General features: G+C 48.5%; 1 protein-coding gene and 1 long non-coding RNA gene across 4 annotated transcripts; one reads left to right on the top strand and one right to left on the bottom strand.

Annotated features, from left to right (window-relative positions):
* Positions 1 to 1,192: 1,192 nt before the first annotated feature.
* EEF1AKMT1 (EEF1A lysine methyltransferase 1) lies at positions 1,193 to 26,696 on the top strand. Of its 2 annotated transcripts, XM_047756536.1 has the most exons (5): positions 1,193 to 1,324; positions 11,504 to 11,657; positions 15,475 to 15,557; positions 25,339 to 25,619; positions 26,411 to 26,696. In XM_047756536.1, exons 2-5 carry the CDS (start codon positions 11,514 to 11,516, stop codon positions 26,545 to 26,547), a joined length of 645 nt encoding a protein of 214 aa, XP_047612492.1. In that variant the 5' UTR covers positions 1,193 to 1,324; positions 11,504 to 11,513; the 3' UTR covers positions 26,548 to 26,696. The 2 variants fall into 2 exon arrangements, 1 of the variants encoding a protein (XP_047612492.1); XR_007131524.1 differs by lacking the exons at positions 11,504 to 11,657; positions 26,411 to 26,696 and adding an exon at positions 18,133 to 20,166 and having other exon boundaries at positions 1,261 to 1,324; positions 25,339 to 25,402.
* On the bottom strand, positions 15,751 to 26,477 carry LOC125113656 (uncharacterized). 2 transcript variants are annotated; one of them, XR_007131526.1, is made up of 3 exons: positions 26,347 to 26,477; positions 20,756 to 20,920; positions 15,751 to 16,001 (listed from the first exon to the last, which is right to left on the bottom strand). It is a non-coding gene; the product is annotated as an uncharacterized LOC125113656 (long non-coding RNA). The 2 variants fall into 2 exon arrangements; XR_007131525.1 differs by lacking the exon at positions 26,347 to 26,477 and having other exon boundaries at positions 20,756 to 21,126.
* Positions 26,697 to 27,469: the final 773 nt, after the last annotated feature.

Raw genomic sequence — 27,469 nt, 5'->3', positions numbered from 1 at the left:
TTAATCTCAAACTTAAAATAACTTTGCTTTAACTTAATCCTTTCTATTAAGTAAACCAAGGCAGTTTGCTGGGTTGGAACATTACCTCTAAAGCCACACTGCCGTGAGCTTGGTTAGTTGTTTCTTGGGTGGTGTTATTGATTTCTCTTGTGTGTTTTCTTTCCTGCTCCTTTGTTAAGTTACACCTGTTCTTGAAATGCCTGGCTTAGTGAATGTGTCATGAGTTCAAAGCAATTAAAGCGAGGATTGCTATAAGCCTGAAAACAGTATTTAAAATAGAAACTATAGTATTCCCAAAGTTGAAAACACGGTTTTTTGTGTTGTTTTGTTTTTTTTTTCTATCCTCACCTTATACCAGAAAGGATTTGAAGCTATTCAGCAGACCCTAGCTTAGTAAGATTATGGAATTGGTAAAGAAAATAAAGGAAAGGAAGGTAGGAAAGGAATACAGATTGATAGCCTCGGGGAATGGTAAGTAAATGGAGCCTCAGGATTTGTAACCGCCAAGGTGGAAGGGGACTTGACTTTCTCTAGGTGCCGGTGTGCCTGGGTCTGCTGGGTGCTCTAGGGATGAACGCAATCCTCACTGAAGGCTCTGAAAGACTATATACCCGGGGGCTGACCAAACTCTCCTACGTTTTCAGTTGTTTACATAGAGAATGTTATTGCTTCATAATTAGATTTGCCGAATTAGTAGCTGTCTTATTTCAGCATGGAGACAGCTGTGCGAATCCTCTGCTTGGGCGGCTCTTGCATTCTCCACAGCAAATTCCAACATGACAGGTGCAGGTGGCTGGTCTTAGTCACACCGAGGAGGAAATTGCAGGGTTTAAAAGGCTTTCCCTAATTTATCGCTATTATAAATATTCAGTTTAATATCTGAATTTCTCGGTGGACTGAGAGAACAAATTAGCAGATTTCCTTTGTATGTGTTTAACTTACAGGGACTCTAATTAAAACCTTAACTATCTTTTATTGCCACCATCAGAAGCACCTGCGGAGTCACCAGGCGGCCCGGTCTGCGGCGCGGCTCCCCGCTGCCTCCCCAACCCCGCCGGAGGGCGTGCGCATGCGCGGTCGCGGCCCCGCCCGCGGTTCCGGCTCGGCGAGACGGAGTGCGCAGGCGCGGGCGCAGGCGGCGCTCGGGCCCGGCCCCGCGGGACTGCGGCGCACGCGCGGACGCGGGCTGTGAGGCGCCGAGGCGCCGCCTCTGCCTCCCCGGGTCCCGGCGCGGCGCGCGGGGCGTCTCGTCGCGGGCTCGTGCGCGGGGCTTCGCTTCACAGGGCGTGGTTTCCCCTCACGTCAGAGCTTCTGAAGGAACCAGGTCAGTGGTTTTAGAGGCGGGAGCAGCGCGCCGTCCGGGACCGGGCGCCGGCGCGGGTACCCGCTGGGCCGCCCGGGGGGCTCCCCGCCGCCTCGCCGCGCCGGGGCCTGGATGGCTTCGGGGGCAGCGCCGGGTTTTGTGCACGGGGAGGGAGGGTCGTGCCTGAAACTTGACCTGTGGAAATAGAACTTTGTGTGTTCGAGACGCGAGTGGACCTGCACGTTGCCTTTTGTGTCGCGGGTCACACCAGCTAAGTAGTTTTAAGCCGTGCGAAGCAGCACAGCCTCGCAGGGGCCCGTGAATCCCTCCGGATGCTTCCCCTTAAGGCGTCGCCCCCGCTCGTGCAGTTCGCTGCGCAGGCCCCAGTCTGCATCCTTCGCCCGCCCTCGGGGCAGAGGTGAAGCGCCGGCAGCTGTGCTGCTCTCACCTGCCCCCACGTGCTCCTCAGGTGCTCTCAAGGCACTAAACGGTGTCCTCGAGCCTGTCCACGGTTATTCGCCTGCCCTTCTCTCTAAAGCAGGGTCTCACCCCTGGCATCCTAGCATCAGTGACATTTGGGGCCGGGTAGCTCTCCGTTGTGCAGGGTGGTACTCCAAACTGTACGATTTACCAGCATCCCTGGCCTCTACCCGTTCGATGCCAGCACCACCCTCCCCCGAGAACCGCTGATCTAGAGTGGGAGCCACATGAGGCGCAGCATCGTTTAAAATATGAATACAGCACTTCCCAGCTCTTTGGACTTAAAACGTCACAGCACTTTCAACAAGCCGCTTAGAAAATATTTACATCATGCTAAGGATATGATAAAGGCTTGGCCTAAGTAGAAAAGGGGTAGTAGGTTAAAACTAAGGTTCATTTAGCTTTTAGCAGTGCCCAGTTCTCAATGCTGATGCACCAGGCCAAAGTGAAGCCTTAGAACTCGGCCCATCAGCTTGCTGTGCGGTGACTGTCTTGGCTCAGCCAGCATGCACTCGCACTGATACTGCGTCCTGTTCTCTCTTCTCGGGGGACTCCCACCATGAGCGTGCTGGCCCCCCGAAGGTGTATCCCCTCTTTATTCCATTTTGTTCGCTCGTCATTGTCTTAACTCTCCCTACATCCTTTGGTTCTTTTAGCATCGTTAGGAAGTTATTTTAAAGTCTTTGTCTAGTGAGTCTGCCATTTGTTCTGTTTCAGGGATGTGTCTGTGGCCTTGCACATTTGTGGTGGTGGTGGTGGTTGTAAACTAATTCTACCCCTTCTCCAGGAATTGGTGTTTTGTTGTTCTATTATTACTATCACTGCAGGCTGTTTTTGTGCTAAAGATTAGCCTGAAGAAGCCTAAGTTCTTCCTAGACATGCACAGCGACTTTCTTAATTTCCTCCGTGTATTCCATTGCTATTTAGGATGGTCTGGTCCTCATGTTTCTGGCCCCAAAAGGGAGAAAAGAGAAAAAGGAAAGTGGGGAGGAGGGGGCTAACGCCTTAAATCCTGTCTGAGGTGTCTCTGTTGGAGGGAAGTGCTTGCGACAATGGGAGCCTTATAGTGACGTCCCCCTGCCTGACGGTGTCTCCGTGCGCAGAAGTAGCTGTCAGCCACCAGGTCACAGGCCCCGTTACCTGAAGGACAGGGTCCCTGTTGCCCACCCTGCTCCCAGCGGTTGCAGACAAGCTGCTCCTGGAGCTGCTAAAACTGTGTTCTTGGATTTTTGCCCACTTGGCATCCACAAACTACAGGGCCAACTAATGGCCAGAGCTGCTCACGTGTTCGCTGCCAGTCAGTCCTCGCGGGCACATGAAAGTCCTGTCACACACCCCAACCACACATCACAGAACGTGTGTTTTCTCTTGCTGCCCCGTCTCAGCAGTGAAGGCCTTGGCTCCGTTGTCTCTTCGTTGCTTTGTCCCCGCATGGACCAAGCTTCATGCGGCCTTTCAAGGCGCACGGCGCCTCTCCTTCCCATGAGAACTGTGACTAGCGTTCTGCTCTTGTTTCAGGAACACTGGCCTCTCCTCAGTCAGCTGTAAAGTTAATCCCTGAGCTCCACGCAGGAGCTCGTGCACAGCTTCCTGTCACAGGAATGAGGAGCCACTGCCCCGTTAAATGCCCAAATTGACTGAAATTAACCACATCTAATCTCTTTCCCTTGGCTCTGGATAGACTCTAGTGATCCAGGAGAGTCCCGTTAGACAGGCGGTGCCGGTAAAATGACCTAGGTCCAGAGGCAGTCTTCCCGGAACCATCTAGTAACCTGTACACGTCCGTGCTCACGGTTCCCACGTTGCAGCCTTTAGAACTGTCTCACCTTTCTGACCACTTTCTTTGGAAGCTGTAATTGGTGGATCTGCTGCATCTGTATTGCAGTCTAGGGTTGATACAGTGATAACTGTATTTCATCAAATCTGAAAACATGCTGACTAGTAAACTTATACTCATTTTTTTTTCCATGGCACATGGAGGTTCTCAGGTTAGGGGTTGAGTCGGAGCTGTAGCCGCCGGCCTACATCACAGCCACAGCAACACAGGATCCAAGCCACATCTGTGACCTACACCACAGCTCACGGCCATGCTGGATCCGTTACCCACGGAGCAAGGCCAGGGATTGAACCTTCGTCCTCCTGGGTGCCAGTCAGATTGGTTTCCCCTGAGCCACGACGGGAACTCCTTACACTCATCTTTAAAGTGAGTTGTTAAAGTGAGAAAGGAAAGTGTACCTTGAGTCCGTGAGTGTGATCTATGCGGGAGTCAGTCAGCCCATCCTGCTCCCCATGCTCATTGAGTCTCCTGGTTACACTCGATATTATTCCCTTTAATTACTGATTTCCTGTGGTCCAGTTTCACTCATTCCCCCTTCTGGCAGTTCCCCTTTTGTAAAGCAGTCACACGAAGGTACTCAACTGTCTTTAGTGGCTGCCATGAATATCATTAATGACATACTGCAGCTTCAAACAGCACTGATAGGTAATATGTGTGTTCCTGCTGTGTGACAAGGACTCTTAGGCATTTTATAGATAGTAACTCATCTAACTCACAATATCCCTATTAAATAGGTGTTGCTATCATCTTCACTTTATAGATGAGGAAATTGAGGCATAGAAAAGTTAAATACTTGCTCAAAACTATGCAGTTAGGAGTTCCCGTCGTGGGGCAGCAGAAATGAATCCAACTATGTCCATGAGGATGCACGTTCGATCCCTGGCCTTGCTCAGTGGGTCAGGGGTCTGGTATTGTGGTGAGCTGTGGTGTAGGTCACAAATGCAGCTCAGATTCCACGTTGCTGGGGCTGTGGTGCAGGCTAGCAGCTGTAGCTCCAATAATAATAATAATAATGATGATGATGCAGTTAGTTAGTGGCCAGGCTATGATTTAAACCTAGGGATTGTGTCTCTGGAAGCCATACTCAATCCTCTGTCATACTGTTTTTCTGAATGCCTAAATAATAGCAGAAATACTTTTCAACAGTGTTAAAAAAAATCATCAAACATGTGCCTCATGTACGAGTCATTTGGGGAACTCCCTGGTGGCCTAGCAGGTTAAGGATCTGGTGTTGTCACTGCTGTGGTGTGGGTTCGATCCCTGGTCTGAGGAAATGCTGCACAGAGTCTGGGGAAGTCACTGGGGCCAGAGGGCTAGAGGGCAAGGCAGAGAAGCAGAGAAAGAACTCGAGAGACGTGCAGGGGGTCTCCTTGAGAAACTGCCCGAGGCTAGAGAAACAAGTCCCTGAAAGGACTGGAGGGAAACAGAACTTCCTCGAGACTGGGAATGGTTCCCCCCAGCTGTACTGAAAAGCATCCTGCTTCACGGGGCAGTGGCTAGAGTACTTGGAACTAACTTGCCACACGGCGAGTAGTAATTAGTGCCAGACGAATGCTGTTCAGCTCTCCGCGAACAATCCCGAGAGCGAGACCGGGAGGGATGATTGTCTCCAAGTAACTTTACTGTGTCCAGCACTAATTTAAAGAATAGGTATATTTCTCAGTACTTGGCATAAATCGCAGAAAGCTTTTTTGATCCACCTCCTAGAGCAATGAAAATAAAAGCAAAAATAAATGGGACCTAATTAAACTTAAAAGCTTTTGAACAGCAAAGGAAACCATTAACAAAACAACCAACAAAATGGGAAAAATCTGTGCCAATGAAGCGACTGACAAGGGATTACTCTCTGAAATATACAAACATCTTATACAGCTTTATGTATATATATATTTATTTATTTTTGCTGTTTCTTGGGCCGCTCCTGTGGCATATGGAGGTTCCCAGGCTATGGGTCAAATTGGAGCTGTAGCCGCCGGCCTACGCCACAGCCACAGCAACGCGGGATCTGAGCCGCGTCTGCGACCTACACCACAGCTCAGGGCAACGCCGGATCGTAAACCCACTGAGCAAGGGCAGGGACCGAACCCGCAACCTCATGGTTCCTAGTCAGATTCATTAACCACTGAGCCACGACGGGAACTCCAACAGCTTTATATATTTAAAAAAAGCAGCCCAATTAAAAAGTGGTCAGAGACTCTAAACTCACATTTCTCCAAAGAGGACAGACAGATGGCCAAAAGATGCTCAACACCCGTAATTATTAGAGAAATGCAAATCAAAACTACAGGGTATCACCTCACACCTGTCCAAATGGCCGTCATGAACAAGTCTACTAGTGATAAATGCTGGAGAGGGTGTGGAGAAAAGGGGACGCTCCTGCACTGTTGGTGGGAATGTGAGCTGGTGCAGCCACTATGGAGAACTGTATGGAGGTTCCTTTAAAAGCTAAACACGGAACTATATGACCCAGCAATCCCACTCCTGGACACATATCCAGAGAAAACCACAATTTTGAAAAGATACATACCTCCCAGTGTTTATTGCAGCACTATGCACAATAGCCAAGACATGGGCACAGCCTGAAGTCCATCAACCGAGGAATGGCTAAAGATTTATGTAATTAAAAAGGAGTCTTAGCCATAAAAAATGGAAATTAAAGAAGAAGAGGCGTTCCTCCTGCGGGTCAGCAGTAACGAATCCGACTAGCATCTATGAGGACTCGGGCTCCATCCCAGGCCTTCTCCCTGGGTTAAGGATCCAGCATTGCCTCGAGCTATGGGGCAGGTTGCAGATGTGGCTCAGATCCCGAGTTGCTGTGGCGTAGGCTGGCAGCTACAGCTCCCATTCAACCCCTAGCCTGTGAATGTCCTATGCTGTGGGTGTGGCCCTAAAAAAGAGAAAGAAAAAAAAAATTTCCATTTACAGCAACATGAATGGTCCTAGAAAGTATTATACTAAGTGAAGTCAGACAGAAAGACAGATATCGTATGAGAGTACTGATATGTGGAATCTAATAGAAATGACACAATAGAACTTACAAAACAATTCAAAGATTTCAAAACCAAACTTAGGTTTACCAAAGGGGAAATGCAAGGTGAGGGAGGGGTAAATTAGGGGGTTAGGCTTGATATAGACACACGACTATTTATGGAATGAACGGGTCGCAGGGACCTACTGTATAACGTAGGGAAATTCATTCAATACTGGGTAATAAACTACATGGGAAAAGAACCAGAAAAGGAATGGATATGAATATGTGTGTGTATATAAATAACTGGTTTTCTTTGCCGTATTCCTGAAATTAGCACAACTTTGTATGTCAACTATATCCAATATTTTTTTTTTTAGGGCCACACCCACAACATATGGAAGCTCCCAGGCTAGGGGTCACATTGGAGCTGCAACCGCCAGCCTACCTACCCCACAGCAGATGCAAGGCCCATCTGCGACCTACACCACAGCTCACAGCAATGCTGGATTCTTAACCCACTGAGTGGGGCCAGGGGTCACACCTGCATCCTTGTGGATACTAGTCAGGTTTGTTACCACTGAGCCATAATAAGAACTCCTCCAATAATTTTTTTAAAGAATTTTTATAAATACTAATTTACATTTATAATTACACTTACAGGAGTACAAAATATCCACTATCCAACAAGTTAAAATTCACAATACCTGGCATTCAATTAAAAAAATTACCAAGGATAGGATTTCCCATTGTGGCACAGTGGAAATGAATCCAACTAGTATCCATGAGGATGTGGGTTCAATCCCTGGCCTCACTAGCCTGAAACTTGCATATGCTGCAGGTGCAGCCCTAAAAGGCCAAACCCCCCCCCCCCCAAAAAACAAAACAAAACCCCATAAAATAAAAGATAACCCATAATGAGATAATCAGTTAGTTGAAACTGACTCAGAATAGTTATAACGGGTAAACAAGGACAGTGGATGCTGTAACTGCATCCTTTAGGTTTAGAAAGCTACAGGAGTGGCTGAACATATTAAGTAGAAATATGAAAGACAGAAAGGACACCCAAATCACACTTCTCAAGATAAAACTGTAACAGCTGAAATGAAAATTGCACTGGATAAGATTAACATGAGATTAGACACTGAAGAATAAAATACTAGCAAACTGAGGGGTTCCCGCTGTGACTCAGTGTGTTAAGAATTCGACTGTAGGGAGTTCCTATCGTGGCACGGCGGAAACAAATATGACTAGGGACTAAGGCCTTGCTCAGTGGGTTAAGGATCCGGCGTTGCCTTGAGCTGTGGTGTGGGTCACAGACATGGTTCAGATCTGGCATTGCTGTGGCTCAGGCGTAGGCCGGTGGCTACAGCTCTGATTCGACCCCTAGCCTGGGAACCTCCATATGCCACAGATGAGGCCCTAGAAAAAAAGACAAAAAAAAAAAAGGAATTTGACTGCAGCAGCTTGGATTGCTGCTGAGGGCCAGTTTTGATTGCTGGCCCAGCATGGTGGGTTAAAGGATATGGCACTGTCACAGCTGTGGCATAGGTCTCAGCTGCTGCTTGTATTCAATTCCTGGCCCAGAAACGTCCATATGCCTCAGATGCAGCCATTGGGGGGGGGGAAAAAAACCACCCAACTTAAACACCAGAAATACAAACTATCACAAATGAAATACAAATTTTAAAAAGCTTTTGTTTTTTTCAAATGAACTTGAAAGAGCTTGGGGAAGATTGCAGGTTACACTATACTGCAGGTTCTTGCTACCCATCTACTCCATATATAGTAACGTGTACATGTCAATCCTAGCCCTGGAAATCTAACATATGTGTAGTTGGGATACCAGAAAAAGAACAGCAAAAAACTATTTGAGAAATTATGGCCAAAAACTTGCCAAAGTTGAAGAAAACTATAAACCCACAGAACCAAGAAACTCAATAAAGGCATAAGAAACATGAAAACTAAAACAAGGCACATCATAACCAAATGCTCAAAATCAAATTTCTCAAAAATAATGAGAAAAAATTTAAAAATTGCCAGGGAAGAAAGATAAAAAGGAACCAAAAAAAATAAATTACAAAACCAAGTGTGACGGCAGATTTTATGTTGGAAGTCATGCAGCTAATAGACGTTGGAGGACTCCGGGGATATGAAGAAAAGAAACTGTCCCCCTAGAAGTCAGGGGTCCCCCCCAAATCTTTCCAAATGTAAGGCGATGTAAGACATAAAAAAACTGAAAGGATGCATAACCATTCTAATCTCACTACAAGAAACGTTGTCATTCAAGCAGCAGCACAATGACAACGAATGGAAATACTAATCTGTACAACAAAACGAAGTGCACCTAAGCGGCTCCTGGGTAGGTAAATAGACGGCTTTTAATTTGACAGTGTGTGGACTTAGTAGAAGTTAAGATGTTGGATGATGTCAGTAACAAAGGCTTGCAGGAGACAAAGGGAAGTTGTAGAAAAGTTTTAAGATCTGTATATGATGCAGAACGTGATGAATGTGTGTGTATTAGACCTTAAGGCACACACGTAAATGGCAAAGAGTCACAGGTAGCTGTCCACCAAAGAGGAAAGATAAAAATAAGATGCTCGAATTGCTGTGTAGTATCCCACTGTAGGAAATACAGCTGTATACTGTTGAATGTCCAGTGGGTGGACATGTCCCTAGAGTCCAGTTGTTGCTCGACCCCTCCTTCAGCTTAGCCATTCTGCATTGACATATGCATACCGATAATGTAACCATTTTGAAAATCCTATAATTCATATAAACAGACATGTGAACAATGCCCGGCACAGAAATGTGTACTAGCATATATATATTTACCTACACAGGTTATGTTGTTGTTGCTTTTAAAGAGGTGAGAGTGGGCATCCTTGTGTTGTACCTGATGTTAGAGGCGCTTTGAGCTTTTCACTGTCAATTATGTTAGCTCTGGGTTCATCATCTGTGGTCCTTACATTGTTAAGGTGTATTTCCTTTATACTCACAAGGATGCCTGCTCTCACCACTTCAGTTCCACAGAGTTTTAGAAGTTCTCGTAGCAGCAATCAGAGAAGAAAAAGAAATAAAAGGGACCAGATTAGAAACGAAGAAGTCAGACTTTGACTGTGTGCAGATGACATGTAACCACACATAGAAAATCATGGAGTTCCTGCTGTGGCACAGCAGTTGAAGGACCTGGCCTTGTCTCTGCAGTAGCTTGGGTCATTGCTGAGGCGTGGATTTGATCCCCAGCTCAGCACAGTGGATTAAGGATCTGGCATTGCTGCCTTTGTGGCATAGGTCACAGTGGCAGCTTGGATTCGATCCCTGTCCCAGGAGCTTCCACATGCCATGGGGGCAGACACACACACACACAAAAAGAAAATCCGAAAGCCACCACCAGAAAACTACTAGAACTCATCAGTGAATTCAGTAAAGTTGCAGCATACAAAATTAATACACAGAAATGTCTTGCATTTGTGTATATTAACAGTGAAGTATCAGAGAAATTAAGAACACAGTCCCCTTACCACTGCATCAAAAAGAATACAATACCTAGGAATAAATCTACCTTAGGAGACAAAAGACTGTGCTCTGAAAGTTGTTAAGATGCTGATGAAAGAAACTGAAGACCACACAAACAGGTGGAAAGATATACTGTGTTCTTGGATTGGAAGAATCCATGTTATCAAAATGACCATGCTATTCAAAGCAGTCTACAGATTTAAAGCAACCCCTGTCAAATTACCAATGGCATTTTTTACAGAACTAGAAAAAAATTTTTAAATTTGTATGGAAGTGCAAAAGACCCCAAGTAGCTAAAACAGCCTTGAGAAAGAGTAAGGGAACTGGAGGAATCATGCTTCCAGACCTCAGACTATACTACAAAGCTGCATTCATCAAAACAGTATGGTGCTGGCACGTATCAACTATATGTCAATAGGACTTTAAAAACTGCGGGAACAAACCCAGGATGGTGCTGGCATAAAAGCAGACACATAGATCAATGGAACAGGATAGAAAGCCCAGAAATAAACCCACACATTTATAGTCAGTTAATCTATGAAAAAGGAGGCAAGAATAAACAATGGAGAAAAAATAGTCTCTTCAGTAAGTGGTGCTGGGAAAAGTAGACAACTATGTATGTAAAAGAATGAAATTAGAACATTCTCTAACACCAGATTCAAAAATAAGCTCAAAATGGATTGAAGATCTAAGTATAAGACTGGAAACCATAAAACTCCTAGAGGAAAACAAAGGCAGAACATGCTTTGTTACAAAATGCAGCAGTGTTTTTTTGCATCCAACAAAAGCAAAAATAAACCAATGAGACCTGATTAAACTTACCCTTACCATTTGGCTAACTCCAGGTGGCCCCCCAGAAGTCTTGCCTGGCTGTCACTTACTACAAAACACCTACCTTCTCTCCTCCATTTTGCTCTTCTTCTTCCCTCTTCTCCTAGTCATCCCTTGTGTTGTTTGTGTCTTTTCCTATATCCCTCATTTGTCAGTCCTCCGCTTCCCGTCAGTAATACCCAGAGGCCTTAGGTCGCCCAAACAGTGACATTGACGCCTACAAAGACCCGCGAATCTGCTGTGACTGATGTGCATGTGGCCATTGGGGCACCCAAGAAAGTGAAATGTCTTTGGAGACTTGTGGCAAAGACGCCGTTGTGCAGGGAATCCTAAGAAGGTGAAAATCTCCTTGTAAAGTCCGGGTGCATTTAGAGAGAAAGCCTGCATTTGCTGAAGAGTAGTTCAGTCGGAGATCTCTGTAGATGTTTGATGTCAAAAGTTTTAAATGTGTGTTTCCCTCATGCAAGCCACTTCCCGTTTGGATCCTTCACGTGAGATAGAATTCTTTAAATTACTTGATAGGAAGGAAAAAACAAACTTAGCACTTGCACTGGTTTACCTGTAGGTGACAGACCATGAGCGATTCCGAAGACGAGGGCACCCCCCAGCTTTCTTCCCACGCCCTAGCAGCCCTGCAGGAATTTTATGCTGAGCAGAAGCAGCGCGCTGACTCCGGTGGCCACGACAAGTACGGCCTTGGCGCCATAGAGGAGAACTGGGTAAGTCGGCCCCCCACTCCCGTGGGGAAGGACTGCCGGGAGCCGCCGCACCGCCCCAGCTCCCTCACCTGTCACTTAGGCTCCCATAAGCTTGGAGCCAAGGCAGAAGGCAGTCCACGAACATTCGAAGACCAGGTAGACGCAGGTTTTCCTAATGCTGACGCTCAGGCTGCTGGGTGATGAGAGGAGGGACTGTGCGGACACAGAAACAGCATGTCATCGTGTCCCACACGTGCTGTGCTTCCTGCGGGTTCCGTGGGCCCAGCAGTCCTCGTGGGTAGGAAGGACCTAGCCCTGCGGTCGTGGCCTGAGTGGGCCAAAACACGAGTAAAACATTGATGAAAAGGACTTTGTAAAAACGTGCGAGGTTTCTGGTGCACAGTAGGCATTTTAGCGGTCCCAAGAAAAGTAGGTGTTAAAAGAGAAAAAAGTGAGTTGAGGAAAACTAGAGTTGGAATGTACAAATGTCAGTCTTTCGAAGGCTGCAATTTGAGAAATAGGTGAGCCTTGACCTTTCTGTCTCTGACGTCCCCGATAATAGGTAGGACCCTTCATCACTTTGACGGGAAGGAGGCGTGTGTGTGCTACATGCGTGTGTGCACACGCGCTTGTGCGTTGAAGCAGTCTTACGTTTTGTGTCAGGTTGGGATCTCTTAAATTATGTGCAGTTTTCCTGTTTACCATCTGTTTGAAACTGGGATAAGAATATTTCCTTGTATTTCAATACTACACCTACTCAGACTCCTTCTCTTTCCCTCTGTGTGTTTTGTGTTTAGCTCGAGGCTCTGGAGAGTAACCACCAGAAACCTGAAGTACATTATTATTCTGCTTCTTTCTTTCTTTCTTTTTAGGGCCACACCCGAGGCACATGGAGGTTCCTCGGCTCAAATCAGAGCTGTAGCCACTGGCCGACACCACAGCCACGGCAACGCCAGATCCAAGCCGCGTCTGCAACCTACACCACAGCTCAAGGCAAGGGCGGATCCTTAACCCACTGAGCGAGGCCAGGGATGGAACCTGCATCCTCATGGATACTAGTCAGATTTGTTTCCACTGAGCCACAAGGGGAACTCCCCATTATTCTTCTTGAGGTTGTCTTTTTCTCTTTCCCTTCTGCTTAATGTCTTAAATACTATGTACTTTTTTCTGATTCCAAAATATAATCTACAGTTGTTGGAGGAGATATAAAAACATGAAAAAAACCTCAAGTCAAAATTAATAACATTTTTATTATTAATAAGAATTAATTCCACTGCCTTAGTTAACTATCTGTATATTTTTGATACTTTGTTTTGGTTTGGTTTATAAAATTAAGGAAATCTCCCAGGAAGTTAAAAAAAAATGATACAAGTTATAGGAAAGAGAAAAAAAAAAATCCCCAAATCATAGGAGATAAAAATATTACAAAACTAGAGGATAAATTCAGGAGGCTCCATATTCAACTAATTGAAGTTCCGGAAAAATAGAAAAGAGGAGAGGAACTCTTCAAAGAAAAAAATTAGAAAATTTCCCAGAACCGAAGATCTGCCCTAAGGAACATGCTTTATTATGACTGAAAACTCTGGATAGAGGTGACAGATCTTAGACCTTCCCACAGAGCTGCCGAGTCCAGATCCCACTGTTCTTTGCAGTAGCTTCATTAGAAATTAGAGACAAGCGAAGCAACGCCTTCAGAACGTGAGAGTGAAATTTTTGTGTAGCCTAGAATTCCGTAACCAGGTGAGTTTGCAAATCACATGTTGAGGATAAAATAAGAACATGGTAGACGCGGTAAGTTTCATTTACCTCCCAGGCACCACTTCCCAGAAGCCGCAAGATGTTGGGAGGATGAGAGAGAGGTTCGAAGAAAGCAGGCAGCTGAAACAGTCACTTGTTTATGGACTCGAGGAAAAACAGGAGGCACCAGGCCAGAAGGAGGTTGCTCAGAGTCTGCTACGGGGCCAGCAGTGCACACGGACGACGGACTGTGACCCGCCAAACCTAGGATCTAAATGTGGGGGCTGACGGATGGAGGGGTACGGCTGAGCGGAAAGATCCTCGTCTGCCGCCATACATACAGCACAGAGTGAACTGCTCGCGAGAGCACGAGAAGCATAATACCGAGAGGGCAAAGCAAAAGCCAAGAGCGGAAACCTGCTCCTGGGGTCGGGGTTCGGCTGGGGAGACGAGGGGCCCGCACTCCTGCTTTTCCTCCAAGGCGCAGGGGCGCTTGGGAGTCTCAGAGCTGTGCGCACGCAACACCCTGTCAAGAGCCAGGTTTTCGTTTTTAGGGGGATCTGGGGAGCCAGACCCACCGCTGTGGCCTGAGAGTGCTGGAGGGAGGGGGCAGGGCAGCTCAGTAGCCTCCCAGGTCAAGGGAGGCAGAGCCCCTGCTGCCCCTGGGGCTGCCTCCGGCTTTCCCAGGGCTTTCCCAGGCAGGGGGTGGCAGCGCTGCCCCCGCCCGACGCCAGCGACAGACAAGACACACGCTCACGTCCACACGTGTCCAAGTGAGCAGGTTGCATCTGCAGACATTTTTAAACTTGTCTCTGTGTGGCCGCACCTGCAGCCTGTGGAGGGTCCCAGACCAGGACGGGGGTGGAATTGGAGCTGCAGCCGCCGGCCTACACCACAGCCGCACCTGACCCTTAACCCACTGAGCGAGGCCAGGAATCGAACCCTCATCCTCAGAGACAACATCGAGGCCTTAACCTGCTGAGCCATGACGGGAACGCCTAGGGCCATTTTTAAACCTGGATGTGTGAGCTGTTGGCATGCACTGTCCACGTGCACCTGCGGGCCCAGCCCTTCCCTCCCCAGGAGAGCCCTGCCTGAGCAAGGGTCTGCTTGCTCCGTGATGCGCATCTTTCGCTTGCAAGTGTGAGCAGGTAATTAAAGAGCCCCGGGAATCTAAAGACGTCGTCCCTCAGTGTGGGTGGAGCCAGACGAAGAGCAGAGAGCCTACCCCCGAGGGAGTGCAGGCCCTTCAGGAAACGCTCCTGAGCGAGGACAGGAGGCTGCGCGAAGGGCGCGGAGCCCGGACGGCGCCGAAAACGTCCCTGTGGTGCCCGGGGACACGCTCCTCGCTCCGCTGGTGGTAATGCTGCTCAGAGGGAGCTGCCCCTTGACGTGTCCTCGGACTCGGGTCCTGCGTTTCCAGCGGCACAGTCTACACGAAGGTGGGCGTGTGTTCTTCCTTCAGAGGAAGCCGTGTCTCCCTTTGTGCTGTCAGCAGCCACTGGGGCGCAGGGCCCGGTCTGTTCATTAATCGGGGGCCTGCTCTTAATTAGAAAGAATTTCTCTTTTACGGCCACACCTGTGGCATATGGAGGTTCCCAGGCTGGGAGGCAAGTCAGAGCCAAAGTTGCCGGCCTACACCACAGCCACAGCCACGCTGCCTCTGAGCCACGTCTGTGACGACACCACAGCTCACTGTAACGCCAGATCCTTAACCCACTAAGCAAGGCCAGGGATCAAACATCTTCGTGGATACTAGTTAGGTTTGTTACCCCTGAGCCACCAGGGGAGCTCCTAAGATAATTTTAAAGAAAAATTAGTTTTAAAAAGAAAAAAAATTGAATATATGCATATTGGTATAGTTTTTTTTTGGGGGGGTGGCATATGGAGTTCCTGGGCCAGGGTCAAATCGGAGCCAGACTTGCAACCTAGGCCATAGTTCCAGCAGCACCTTAGCCCACTGCACTGGGCTGGGACTCAAACCCGTGTCTCTGCTGCCACAGAGACCCTAAAAAACCCACTGTACCACAGCGGGAAACTCCAGTAGATACAGACGCAAAGAACAGGTTCTAAAGTCATTTTGCTCATTTCTCTGTCACAGCAGCTGAGCCAGTTCTGGTATAATCAGGAGACAGCCCTGCGCCTGGCAGAGGAAGCCGTGGCAGCGGCAGGGGACGGTGGCAGGTGAGCTCAGTTTCAACTGTACGTTTTACTCTGAAGTCGTGTTTTGAACGTCCTTCTTCGGTAAGAGGGGCTGGTGAGAATTCTGAACTTTTACCTGCAGACTGTGAGCAAGATGTCTGATCTGTTTCTTAGACACTTTCTAACCTGTTAGTTTTATACCCTTGAGTTTGCTTTCAAAGAAAAGAATCTCAAATGTCCTTTCTGAAGTTTTAATAGAGGTTTTCTTTTTTGCTCATTTGGTTTTCATCAAAGCTTTGCACACACATAAGTCAGACTGTTGCAGGAAATGGGGGTGCTGGGGGCTGGTCCTGTCCAGGCTGCCGAGTGAGGGTCCGTGGCTTCGCATTGGAGAGAATTCACGTGTGGGCCACAGCACAGCAAAAGGTTTACCGGCAGCTACACGTTCCACAGGCAGAATGTGGAGGGTCTCGGAAGAGAGCAGTCCTGAAATAGGGGAGGGTGAGTGTTGATGGGCTCGGTAATTTCAGAGGCTAATGAGTGGGAGGAATATTCCAGCTATTTCAGGAATTGGGCCACTGCCCACTTCTGGCCATTCGTGATCCACCCGGAAGCTGTCCTGGCCCCCGTGGTTGTGTCCCTTAGCTAATGTATACAGCACGTGGATAATGAGGCTCAGAGTCGGCTAGTCCTCTGCCATCTTGGGCTTGGTTGGGTCTGACCAGTTTTTGTCACTGTTATTCTTGTAACCCTTTGCCCTGCCCCTTCCCTCCTGTTTCAAAATGGTCCTAAGACTTAAAAAAATATACCCACTATTAATTTTCCCCTTGTCCTTCCCCTTTTCAGCTCCCTTTCAATTTATTCTTTTGGTACTTTCTAAATTGCATGTTTATTTTGGCACTTGTTCTTTAGCATCGTGATTTTTTAATATTTTTTAAACTTATTATAGTTGATTTACATTGTTCCGTCAATTTTTGTCTTGCTGTTATCTTTCATCATGTTCTACCCGGGTCATTGGGTTCAGTTCCCTGTGCTCTACAGTAGGACCCTATTGCCTGTCCTTCTAAATTAACCCGGAACGTCCTGTCCTCCCACTCCCCACCCCCGCAACCACAGGTCTTTTCTCTGTGTGTCTGTTTCTGTTTTGTAGATAGGTTCATTTGTGCCATATTTCAGATTCCACATATAAGTAAGTGATATCATATGGTGTTTGTCCTTCTCTTTCTGACTGATTTCACTCAGTAGGAGAGTCTCTAGTTCTGTCCATGTTGCTGCAAATGGCATTATGTCATTCTTTTTTATGGCTGAGTCGTATTCCATTGTGTATATGTACCACATCTTCCCAATCCAGTCGTCCGTTCGTGGACTTTTGGGTTGTTCCCATGTCTTGGCTGTTGTGAATAGAGCTGCAGTGAACATGCGGGTGCACGTGTCTTTTTCAAGGAAAGTTCTGTCCGGGTATGTGCCCAGGAGTGGGAGTGCGGGGTCGTGTGGTGGTTCTCTGCATAGATTTCTAAGGTACCTCCGTGCTCTCCTCCATAGTGGTGGGGTACTAAGTGACATTCCCACCAACAGTAGTTCCCTTTTCTCCACACCCCCTCCGGCATCTGCGGTGTGTTGCAGACACGTATTTCTCGACTTCTCACCGTAAGAGAACGAGGACTTAGCTCCCTCTCATACTCCGTGCCACTGCCACATGCTTGCCTGCTGTCTCCCCTCCCAGTAGTCACAGCCTCATTTTGGTTAGAACTGGGTTCTTTAAGGTGGAGTCTTTTCCTTTTCAGTACAATTCTTTGTCTTCTCTAAAGGAAATTATTTTTTTGTGTGTCTTTTCTAGGGCCACACCCGAGGCATATGGAGGTTCCCAGGCTAGGGGTTTAATCGGAGCTGTAGCCACTGGCCTACGCCAGAGCCACAGCAACATGGGATCCGAGCCGCGTCTGTGACCTACACCACAGCTCATGGCAACGCCGGATCTTTGACCCACTGAGCAAGGCCAGGGATCGAACCTGCAACCTCATGGTTCCTAGTCAGATTCCTTAACCACTGAGCCATGATGGGAACTCCTAAAGGAAATAATTCTTATTTTTTATTTATTTCTATGTCCAAATCAGTAAGGAACCGTCACATTCTCCCCAGTGGCATCAGTCTCCCGTCAGCAACCTCCTTGGACCCAGTCCCTCCCAGGCTTTGCAGCTCGGCCCGTCTGGACTGGCCAGCCTCTCATGTTGCCGCAGTCCTGGTCCCGGGGTACCTCAGGGTCCCGCTGTGGCGTCCTTTCTCTCCCTTTGACCCCAGGCCTCCTGTGTCCAGTTCTTAGGCCACAGCTTCACCCTGCTTGGACCTCCTTCCTCCGATTCAAGGGTGGGGGTGCAGTTCCCAGGCCGGGGACTGAATCCAAGCCCCAGCTGCGACAACACTGGATCCTTTCACCCCCCACCCCACCCCCCGCTGGGCTGGGGATCACACAGGTGCCCCCACAGACAAGCCAGATCCCTAATCCCCTGCACCAGAGTGGGAACTCCCCGGTGGGACATTTTTAAAACCTTTTGGTGTCTGAAAATATTTTCTTCTGCCTTTCTCTTGATGTATCATCTTGCTGGGTATCGAACGCCAGGTTGTGAGGGCCGCTGCTTCGTGCTGCCTCGTTTCCAAAGTGCTGATGAGAAAGCCCATGCCAGCCCGATTCTTGTGGGGGCCTGTTTCTCGCCATCCCTGCCTGCAGGTGAGGGGTCGCTCCTCCTCCCCGGTGCCCGTGTGCCCGGTGCGGCGCGTTCCCTGCTGGCCGGCCTTCGTAGCTCAGGGCCCGGTGGGGGAAACGCTTGTTCGTTCGCGCTTCGATTTCCTCCCCACTGTTTCTTCTCTTCCTCCTTGTGACCACCTTGCATTTGCTGTTGGACTTGAGCGACGTTTTCTCTTTTTTCCATCTGCCGTCTTTGTTGTTTACCTTCTGGGGAAATTCCTCAGCTTTTTTCTTTTAATGGCCACACCCCCAGCCTGTGGCAGTTCCCGGGCTGGGGCTCAAACCCGTGCCTCCCCAGGGACCCCTGCCCGCTGCCGTCAGATTCTCAACCCACTGCCCCCAGCGGGAACTCTGGAAATTCCTCAACTGCGTCTTCTTCCTCCTTCTGAGGCTCTTGGCGGCTTTTTAAAAAGTTGTCTTCTCCCTCCACAGCCTCTCACGCCTGCCTGCCTCTGGCGTGTGCTCCGGCCTCTGGGATTCGATCCTGCCCGTCCGTGGCTGGTGACCCTTTGCTCTCGAGCACATTTCAGGCTGCGGTGCCCGCGCAGAACCCCCGGGCAGGCCTTCTCTGCTTGGGCGTCCGCGGCCTGCTGGTCCGGATCGGCCGTTTTCCTGGGAACGCGGCAGTCGGCGTGTCCAGCCCTTGCCCCGTGGGCGGGTCGGAGCCGCAGCAGAGTCCTCTCCTGGCATCGAGGAGCCCCCTCCCCTCGACCTCATCCCAGGCGGCCTGGGGGTCGAGGGTCCCGACCTCCCGTGGGTTGCACTGACTCCTTGCCCCTTCCATGCGTCCCGTCCCCACTAGCTGTGCTCGGCCCCCAGCTCCGAGCACCCCCCACTCCCAGTCTGGAGGCCATCCCCGAGTTCTGCCACAGTGGAGGAGGCTTGGGGTAGGGGACAGAATCCTGGGGTCGAATTTCCTCTTAAACAGACTCGTAAAAGCAGTTCTCCTGCTTTTCACCCGCCTTCCTCCGCTGGATTGAGTGCCCTGGTTCGGCGGCTTGCTGAGCCCTGGGGCCGTGGTGTCAGCCAGGCGCCTTTTCAGCTCTCCGGCTGCCAGGGGAGGGCTGGCTTTCCTGGGTCTGCCTGTCAGGTGTCACTTCTTTTGTCTCCCCTCACACCTTGCTGCTGCAGGTTTACTTTCTGATTTTACCGAGCAGGCTTCCCTGGAGGAGCAAAGCTGAGTGGGTGCCGTCTGCCACCTTCAACTGCACGTCCTAAGGTTTTCTTTTTTCTGTTTAAATTCTATATAGTTTGTTAGGGTTTCCTTAATGACAGGGTTTTTACACGTATTTTCTTTTTTCCATCCGTATGAGGGCTTTGGAAGTGACTTCTTTTTCATCCAAGGCTGCCTCCGTGTTTCTAGGCGCTCCGTACTGTGTAAAGCTGAGTATAAGCGTGGCATCACTCCGTGTGCCCTGTCCCGGGCGAAGTGTTTTACGAGGGTCGTGTCGCCAATCCTCACGCCTCTTGCGGTGGCTACTGTTACACCCTCCGTTCCAGCGACGGGTGCTGCAGCCCAACAGCTCACGTCCCTCGCCTAAGGTGCGCCAGCTGGCCTCCGCCACCGCACCACTTCCCCGTGTCACAGCCTCCACGGTCCCCGCTTCCTGCCCAGAGACCACTTTCCTCCTGCCGGGAGCTCGTGCTTGCGGTGATGTGCAGCGAAGGGAACGCCGCCTGTTGTCCTTCCGCACAGGGGCGCTCGGCCTGCCCAGAGCTCCGGCAGCCAGCCACTGGGCCGGGGCTCGGCCTGCCCAGAAGCGGATGTGAGGCCTCCAGGCCTCCTTCCAGGCCGGACGTGCTTTCGGGCGGAGGATCCGTTGTCGCCGGGCGAGTGCTCCTCACCAGACACAACACGTCTCTCTGACGAAATGCAGCCCGGTTTTAAAGTTCAGTGCAGTTTTCAATGTAAGTCCTTTTTTGAATGGTAGAATATACACATGCTAAAAGTCTCAGTGACAGAGGGGAGTCAGAAAAAAGGATAGTCTGTCTGAGGCCCCGGCTCTGCCTCCCCGTGCAGCCAGCTGTGGCCTCTGGCTCTTGCATCTCAGAGGGCAGAGGTGCAGCCGAAAGCAGAAACCTCCCACCCTTGGAAGCACAGTCCTCACTCCTGGAACCCTGACCGACTGTGAGACCAGTGAGCACACAAGATTCCACTGTCATCCAGGTACTGCTGTCAACTCAGTAACCCAACATTTAAGTGACTTGTAGTGTTCTCAACAGCTGGCTTTAAAAGTTAACTTACCCATTCATAAACTGGGTACTGCTTGGAATGAAACAGATGTTTTCATTTCCTTATACAACTTTAAAATACAGTAAGAAGAGACAAAGAAGGACACCACAGTGATCAAGGGATCTACCAAGAAGACGTAACAAATATAAATATGTGTGCACCCAACCTAGGAGCACCTCCGTAGATAAGCCAGGTGCTAACGACCATGCAAGGGGAGAGACTGACAGCGATACGGTAACAGTTCCCACCTATTAAAGAGCTCACCTCCATCAGCGGCCACATCGTCCAGACAGGCACTCAGTACGGAGACACAGGCTCGAAATAACACACGAGACCAGATGGCCTCGGCTGATACTGAGGAACATGCCACCTGGAAGCAGCAGCAAACACCTTCTTCTCAAGTTGGACATTCTCCAGGATCCATCACCCCTGGGGTCACAGGTCAGGTGTCAGTAAATTTAGGACAACTGAAATCCTATCAGGCATCTTTTCTGACTAATGCGATAAAGCTAGACATCAACTTGAAAAATAAGAAATGAGCAAGAAAAAAATCACAAAAAACCACCATGAACGTGTAGAGACTGCATGACATGCTACTAAACAACCAGTGGATCCCTGGAAAAATCAGAGAGGAAATTTAAAATAAATACCTAGATAGAAATGACAATGAAAACATGATGATCCAAAACCTATGGGATGTAGCAAAAACAGTTCTAAGAGGGAGGTTTATTCCAATACAGTCTCCTTGGAAATAAGAAAAATCTCAAACAACCTAACCTTATATGTAAAGCTACTAAAGAAAGAAAAGAAAAGAAAACACCAAAGCCCAAAACCTACAGCAGGAAAGAAATCATAAAGATCATAGCAGGATTAAATGAAACAGAGACAAAGAAAATAGAAAAGATCAATGAAAGTGAAAACTGCTTCTTTAAAAAGACAAAATTGATAAACCTTTAGCCAGACTCATCAAGAAAAAAAGAGCTTAAATAAGTAAAATTAGAAATGAAAAAGGAGATGCTACAGCTGACACCTTGGAAATACAAAGCATCTTATGAAAGAGACAAGTACAAGCAACTGTCTGTCTGCCAAGGAAAAGGATAACTTACTTAGAAGAGATGGATAAATTCCTGCAAAGGTACAACCTTCCAAGACTGAACTAGGAATAGAAAATATAAACAGACTAGTCGCAAGTACTGAAATTCAAACTGTGATTTAAAAACTTCCAAAAGTCTAGGACCAGTTGGCTTCACAGGCAAATTCTATCAAACATTTAGAGAAGAGTTCACACCTATCCTTCTTAAAAAACTGTTCCAAAAAACTGCAGAGGAAGGAACACTCCCAAGCTCACTCTGTGAGGCCTCATCACCCTGATTCCAAAAGCAAAGATACCACACAAAATAGAAAATTATAGGCCAAGATCTTTGATGAATATGTACAAAAATCCTCAACGAAATTCTAGCAAACTGAATCCAACAGTATATTAAAAGGATCATACACCATGATCAAGTGGGATTTATCCCGGGGATGCGAGGATTCTTCAGTATCTGCAATCCAGTGTGATACACCATATCAACAAACTAAAAAACAAAAACCATATGATCCTCTCAATAGATGCAGAAAAAGCTTTTGACAAAATTCAACACCCATTTCTGATAAAAACTCTCCAGGAAGTGGGCACAGGGGGAACATACCTCAACGTAGTTGAAGCCATATATGACAAGCCCACAGCTAGCATCATTCTCAATGGTGAACTGAAATCATGTCCACTAAGATCAGGAACAAGCAAGGACTTGTGTTGCCACTGCTACTCAACTTTTTTATTTATTTATTTTTTTAAAGGACCGCACCCATGGCATATGGAGGTTCCCAGGCTAGGGGCTGAATCAGAGCTACAGGTGCTGGCCTACACCACAGCCACAGCAACATGGGATCCTTAACCCACTAAGCGAGGCCAGGAATCGAACCCATAACCTCATGGTTCCTGGTCAGGTTTGTTAACCACTGAGCCATGAAGGGAACTCCTACTCAACATAGTTTTGAAGTCCTAACCACAGCAGTCAGAGAAGAAAAATAAATAAAAGGAATCCAAATAGGAAAGTAAAACTTGTACTGTTTGCAGATGATGTCATACTGTACATAGAAAATCCTAAAGATGCTATCAGAAAACTGCTAGAGTTCATCGAAGTATTTGGTCACGTGGCAGATACAAAATTAATACACAGAAATCTCTTGCATTCCTATACACTAACAATGAAAGATCAGAATGAGAAATTAAGGCAACAATCCCATTTACCATTGCATCAAAAAAGAAAATACCTAAGAATAAATCTACCTAGGGAGGCAAAAGACCTGTGCTCTGAAAACTGTAAGATGCTGATGAAAGAAATCAAAGATGGCATAAATAGATGGAAAAATATACCATGGTCTCGGACTGGAACAATCAGTATTCTCAAAAATGACTGCTACCCAAGGTGCTCTACAGATTCAAAGCAATCCCTATCAAATTGCCAATAGCATTTTTCACAGACCTAGAACAAAATCTCTTAAAAATTTGTATGGAAATACAAAAGACTCCAAACAGCCAAACCAGTCTTGAGAAAGAAAAGTGGAGCTGGTAGAATCAGGCTCCCTGACTTCAAACTATACCACCAAGCTACGGTCATTAAAACAGTATGGTACTGGCATGAAAACAGACACATGGATCAATGGAACAGGATAGAAAGCCCAGAAATAAACCCATGCGCCTACGGTCAATCGATCTGTGACAAAGGAGGCAAGAATATATAATGGAGAAAAGACAGTCTCTTCAGTAAGTGGTGCTGGGAAAACTGGACAACCATCTGTCAAAGAATGAAACCAGCACACTCTCTAACACCACACACAAAAATCAACTCAAGATGGACTAAAGACCTAAATGTAAGGCTGGATACTGTAAAACTCTTGAGAGGAAACAGAACTCTGAAACAAAGAGCAGCAGGATCTTTTTTGATTGACCTCCTAGAGTAATGAAAAGAAAAGCTGTCATAACCAATTAAACCTAAAAGCTTTTGCACAGCAAAGGAAACCATAACAACAAACAAGCAAAAAACAAAAACAACCCATAGAAAATATTTGCAAATAAAGCGACCAACAAGGAATTAATCTCCAAAATACACAAACATCTCATGCAACTCTTTATCAAAAAAATTTAAAAATGGGATCTAAAATAGACATTTCTCCAAAAACAGAGGGCCAAACAGCACATGGAAAGATGCTCAACATCACTAATTATTAGAGAAATGCACATCAAAACTACAATGAGGTACCACCTCACACCAGTGAAAATGGCCATCTTCAAGAAGTTTGCAGGGAGTTCCCGCTGTGGTGCATCAGTTAAGGATCCAGCATTGTCAGTGCAGTGGCTTGAGTCACTGCTGATGCCTGAGTTTGGCCCCTGGCCCTGATAGTGGGTTAAGGATCTGGCATTGCTGCAGCTGTGGCATATGCTGCAGCTCAGATTGGTTCCCTGGGCCAGGAACTTCCATATGCCATGGGTGCAGCCAAAAAAAAAAAAAAGAGAAACGATAAAAAGTCCACAAACAATAAATGCTGGAGAGGGTGTGGAGATAGGGAACCTTTCCTACACAGTTGGTGGGAATGTAAATTGGTACAATCGTTGAGGAAAACAAGATGGAAGTTCCTTAAAAACCTAAATATTCAACTACCGTATGACCAGCAGTCCCACTCCTGGGCATCTATCTGGAGAAAACTCTAACTTGAAAAGATACATGCACCCCTGGGTTCATAGCAGCACTATTCAAAATAGCCAAGACACAGAAGCCACCGAAGTGTCCAGCAGCAGAGAACGGGATGAAGACGATGCAGGTGCACACAGTGGAGTACTGCTCAGCCACAACCAAGAATGAAATAATGCCATTTGCAGCCACACGGATGGGCCTCCACCACAGCAACGCCAGATTCAAGCCATATCTGCTACCTACATACACCACAGCTCCCGGCAATGCCGGATCCTTAACCCACTGAGCGGGGCCAGGGATGGAACCTGCGTCCTCATGGGTACTAGTCAGGTTTGTTACTGCTGAGGCACAACAGGAACGCCAGTAAAAACTTTTTTTTAAGTTTCCTTATATAAAAAAGAAGCAGAAATTTCGAAGTAGTTTTCACTGAGATCCAATTTTAAATATCTTTTTAAAAAACATTTAGGCAGTTAGTTGGGGGTTTTCTTTCCTTCAAGATTATGAATATTTCAAAATAAGTTCAAAATTTTTAGTTAGAGGCTACAAGTATCTGAAATAAGTATTAAAAAACCAATGTGAAAATAACTGGTAAATTCAGGCCATGAGCTGCATAACTCTTGCCCTAATGTTTTACACTTTTGCTATAAAAAGCACACTTATCCTTTCATATCTTAAAAGTATGAATTGCAGGTTTTTCAACACCCGATTCCTTAAACGTGAGGCAGAGGAGTTCCCGTCGTGGCTCGGCAGTAACAAACCTGCTTCGTATCCACAAGGACTTCGGTCGGATCCCTGGCCCCGCTCAGTGGGTTAAGGATTCGGCGTTGCCGGGAGCTGTGGTGTAGGTGGCAGATGTGGCTTGAATCTGGCGTTGCTCCGGTGTAGGCTGGCGGCTGTAGCTCCGATTGGACCCCTAGCCTGGGACCCTCCAGATGCCGCGGGTGCGGCCCTAGAAAAGCAAAAGGAAGTGAGGCTCTACCAGTTACTCGAAGGTACCCGCAGCACAACGGCTGTTCTCTTTGGTGACGCCGTTGCGTGGCAGCTCACGAGGGTCATGGGCCGCGACTCACGAGGGTCTTGGCTGAATTGCTTCCCCGCCTTCTCTTCCAGAATCGCCTGCGTGAGCGCCCCCAGCGTTTACCTGACGCTGCGGCGGCTGCACAGAGCCCGCTGCTCGGCCTGCCTCTTCGAGCACGACCGCAGGTTCGCCGGCCTCGGGGAGGAGTTCGTCTTCTACGATTACCGCAGGCCGCTGGACTTCCCGCCGGGGGTCGCGGCCCACAGCTTCGACCTCGTCATCGCGGACCCCCCCTACCTGTCCCAGGAGTGTCTCCGCAAAACGGCCCAAACCATCCAGTACCTGACCCGGGGCAAGATCCTGCTGTGCACAGGTAGGGCTAACCCTAACCCCAACCCAACGCCGCCCGCCCGCCCCGTGCCCGCCCCCGGCCCGGGTGCCTGCCTGTCAGGGCTGCTGAGAATGAAGTGCCCGACACCCAGGAAGCGGGTCCGATGCGGGCCGAGGGCCCCCGGGTGTCGGTACGCCTCGGAGGCGCGCAGCGCCGACTCTCTAGGTCACGAGAGATCTCGAAGCTGTGGGCTCAGAGGTCGGGCTGAAGGTCGCAGGGCAGGACTTCAGACATGGGGAGGTGGATGGCTCTTCTCAGGCTGGATAAACGGGCCTTAGAGAAGGCAACCTGCGCATCCCCCTACTTCCGGGCAGCCTGGTGTCCAGGCCCAGCCCCTCAGAGCCACCGCCTTTCCCAGAACAGCAGGTGTCAGGGGAGAGGTGCCGGGCTGTGTCCCAGCCGTAGTCGGGGCTGAGGGCGAGACGGCATCCTCAGCCAGAGGCGGGTCTGAACATATTCGCTGCTGCTGAGAGCGGAGTTTCTGACTCCAAGTCGGAGAACGGTGGCTTTCAGTAATTATTTTTGCTTTCCCTTTCTTACTTTGCGAAATAGCTATTTTTAAATGTCCACGTAGGTAGGAAAGTGACTTATCCGATAAGAGAGACAAGGAGAAAAAAAGGACACGTGCAGACACGCTGGAGGAAGTAGAAAGGAAGGTGCAGCCCTGACCTCCCGCCGCCAGGTGGCCCACGGCCCCCGCTCCACGCACCTGGCTGGGCAGCCGCCCCGGCGGCCGGTACTGCGGCTCCAGGCGCCTCTGCTTGTTCTCTCAGGTGCCGTCATGGAGGAAGAGGCAGCGAAGCTCCTTGGGGTGAAGATGTGCAAATTCATTCCAGAACACACGCGAACCTTGGGAAACGAGTTTCGCTGTTACGTGAATTATGCTTCTGGGCTGGACCGCGAACTGTGAGTGCGTGGTCCCCCCGGGTGCAGTCAGGGACCCGGGTGCCACTCCCCTCTCTCTGTTCTCTTAGTAGATTGAGAAGCTGGGGCCACCACAACAAACGGGGGCTCTCCCAGCCCGATTTTCGGGGTAATGAAGATAACATCTCAGTGTGATTTCCTTCTTGACGTTCCTGGCTTTTGATCACTTAGATCTGTGCAATAGGAGTTCCCTGGGGGCTCAGCAGGTTAAGGATCCAGTGTTGTCACTGCTGTGGTACAGGTTCGATTCCTGGCCTGGGAACCTCTGTATGCTGTGGATGTGAGGGAAAAAAAAAAAAAAAAATCTGTGGAATTCCATCTGGAAGAAGTCACATTCAACCCACTCTCCTAACATAAGAGCAGAAGCACAGGCAGCTGAGGGACCGCCCAGGACCTTGGCCTCTGTCTCAGGAGTAGGTCCCGCGTCGGGGGGGCCCCCATCCACCGAGTGTGCTTTCAGGGCCGCGCCGGAGCTCAGGGTGGGGGATCGCGTTTATTTCACAACCGCCTCCTAGGAGCTCAGAGCCCGGACAAGGCACCTTAATGCCTGTTCAATGGATGAATGTTCCATCCAGGGAGAAAACGCAAATAAAACGCAGGTTGCCTTTCCCCATCTCGGGTGGAAATCTGAGTCTTCCACTGGGGATGTGCCGCCTCTAAGCGGCTGAGGTTAAATTATTAATAGAAGGCGTGGAGCAGCGGTGTTCGCCTCCTGCAGCCATTTACACCTACTCTCCTCTGGCCTTGGCACTATTTATACCTGCGGAGTGGCTGGAAAATGTTAGGCAACAGCAGTGACGGCTGCTGCAGTCATCCCCAAGGTTGGAAGGGCAGTTTTTCTTTTCGAATATGTGGGTTTCTTTGTTGTTGTTGCTCTGAGCCTTGTGTTTTCTGGAGAAGAATGTATT

This window comes from Phacochoerus africanus, chromosome 13 (assembly GCF_016906955.1).
Source record: "Phacochoerus africanus isolate WHEZ1 chromosome 13, ROS_Pafr_v1, whole genome shotgun sequence".
In the NCBI taxonomy this organism is placed as follows: Eukaryota; Metazoa; Chordata; class Mammalia; order Artiodactyla; family Suidae; genus Phacochoerus; species Phacochoerus africanus.
The sequence above is the reverse complement of the archived record's forward strand: the minus strand, read 5'-3'. Positions and strand labels throughout refer to the sequence as shown.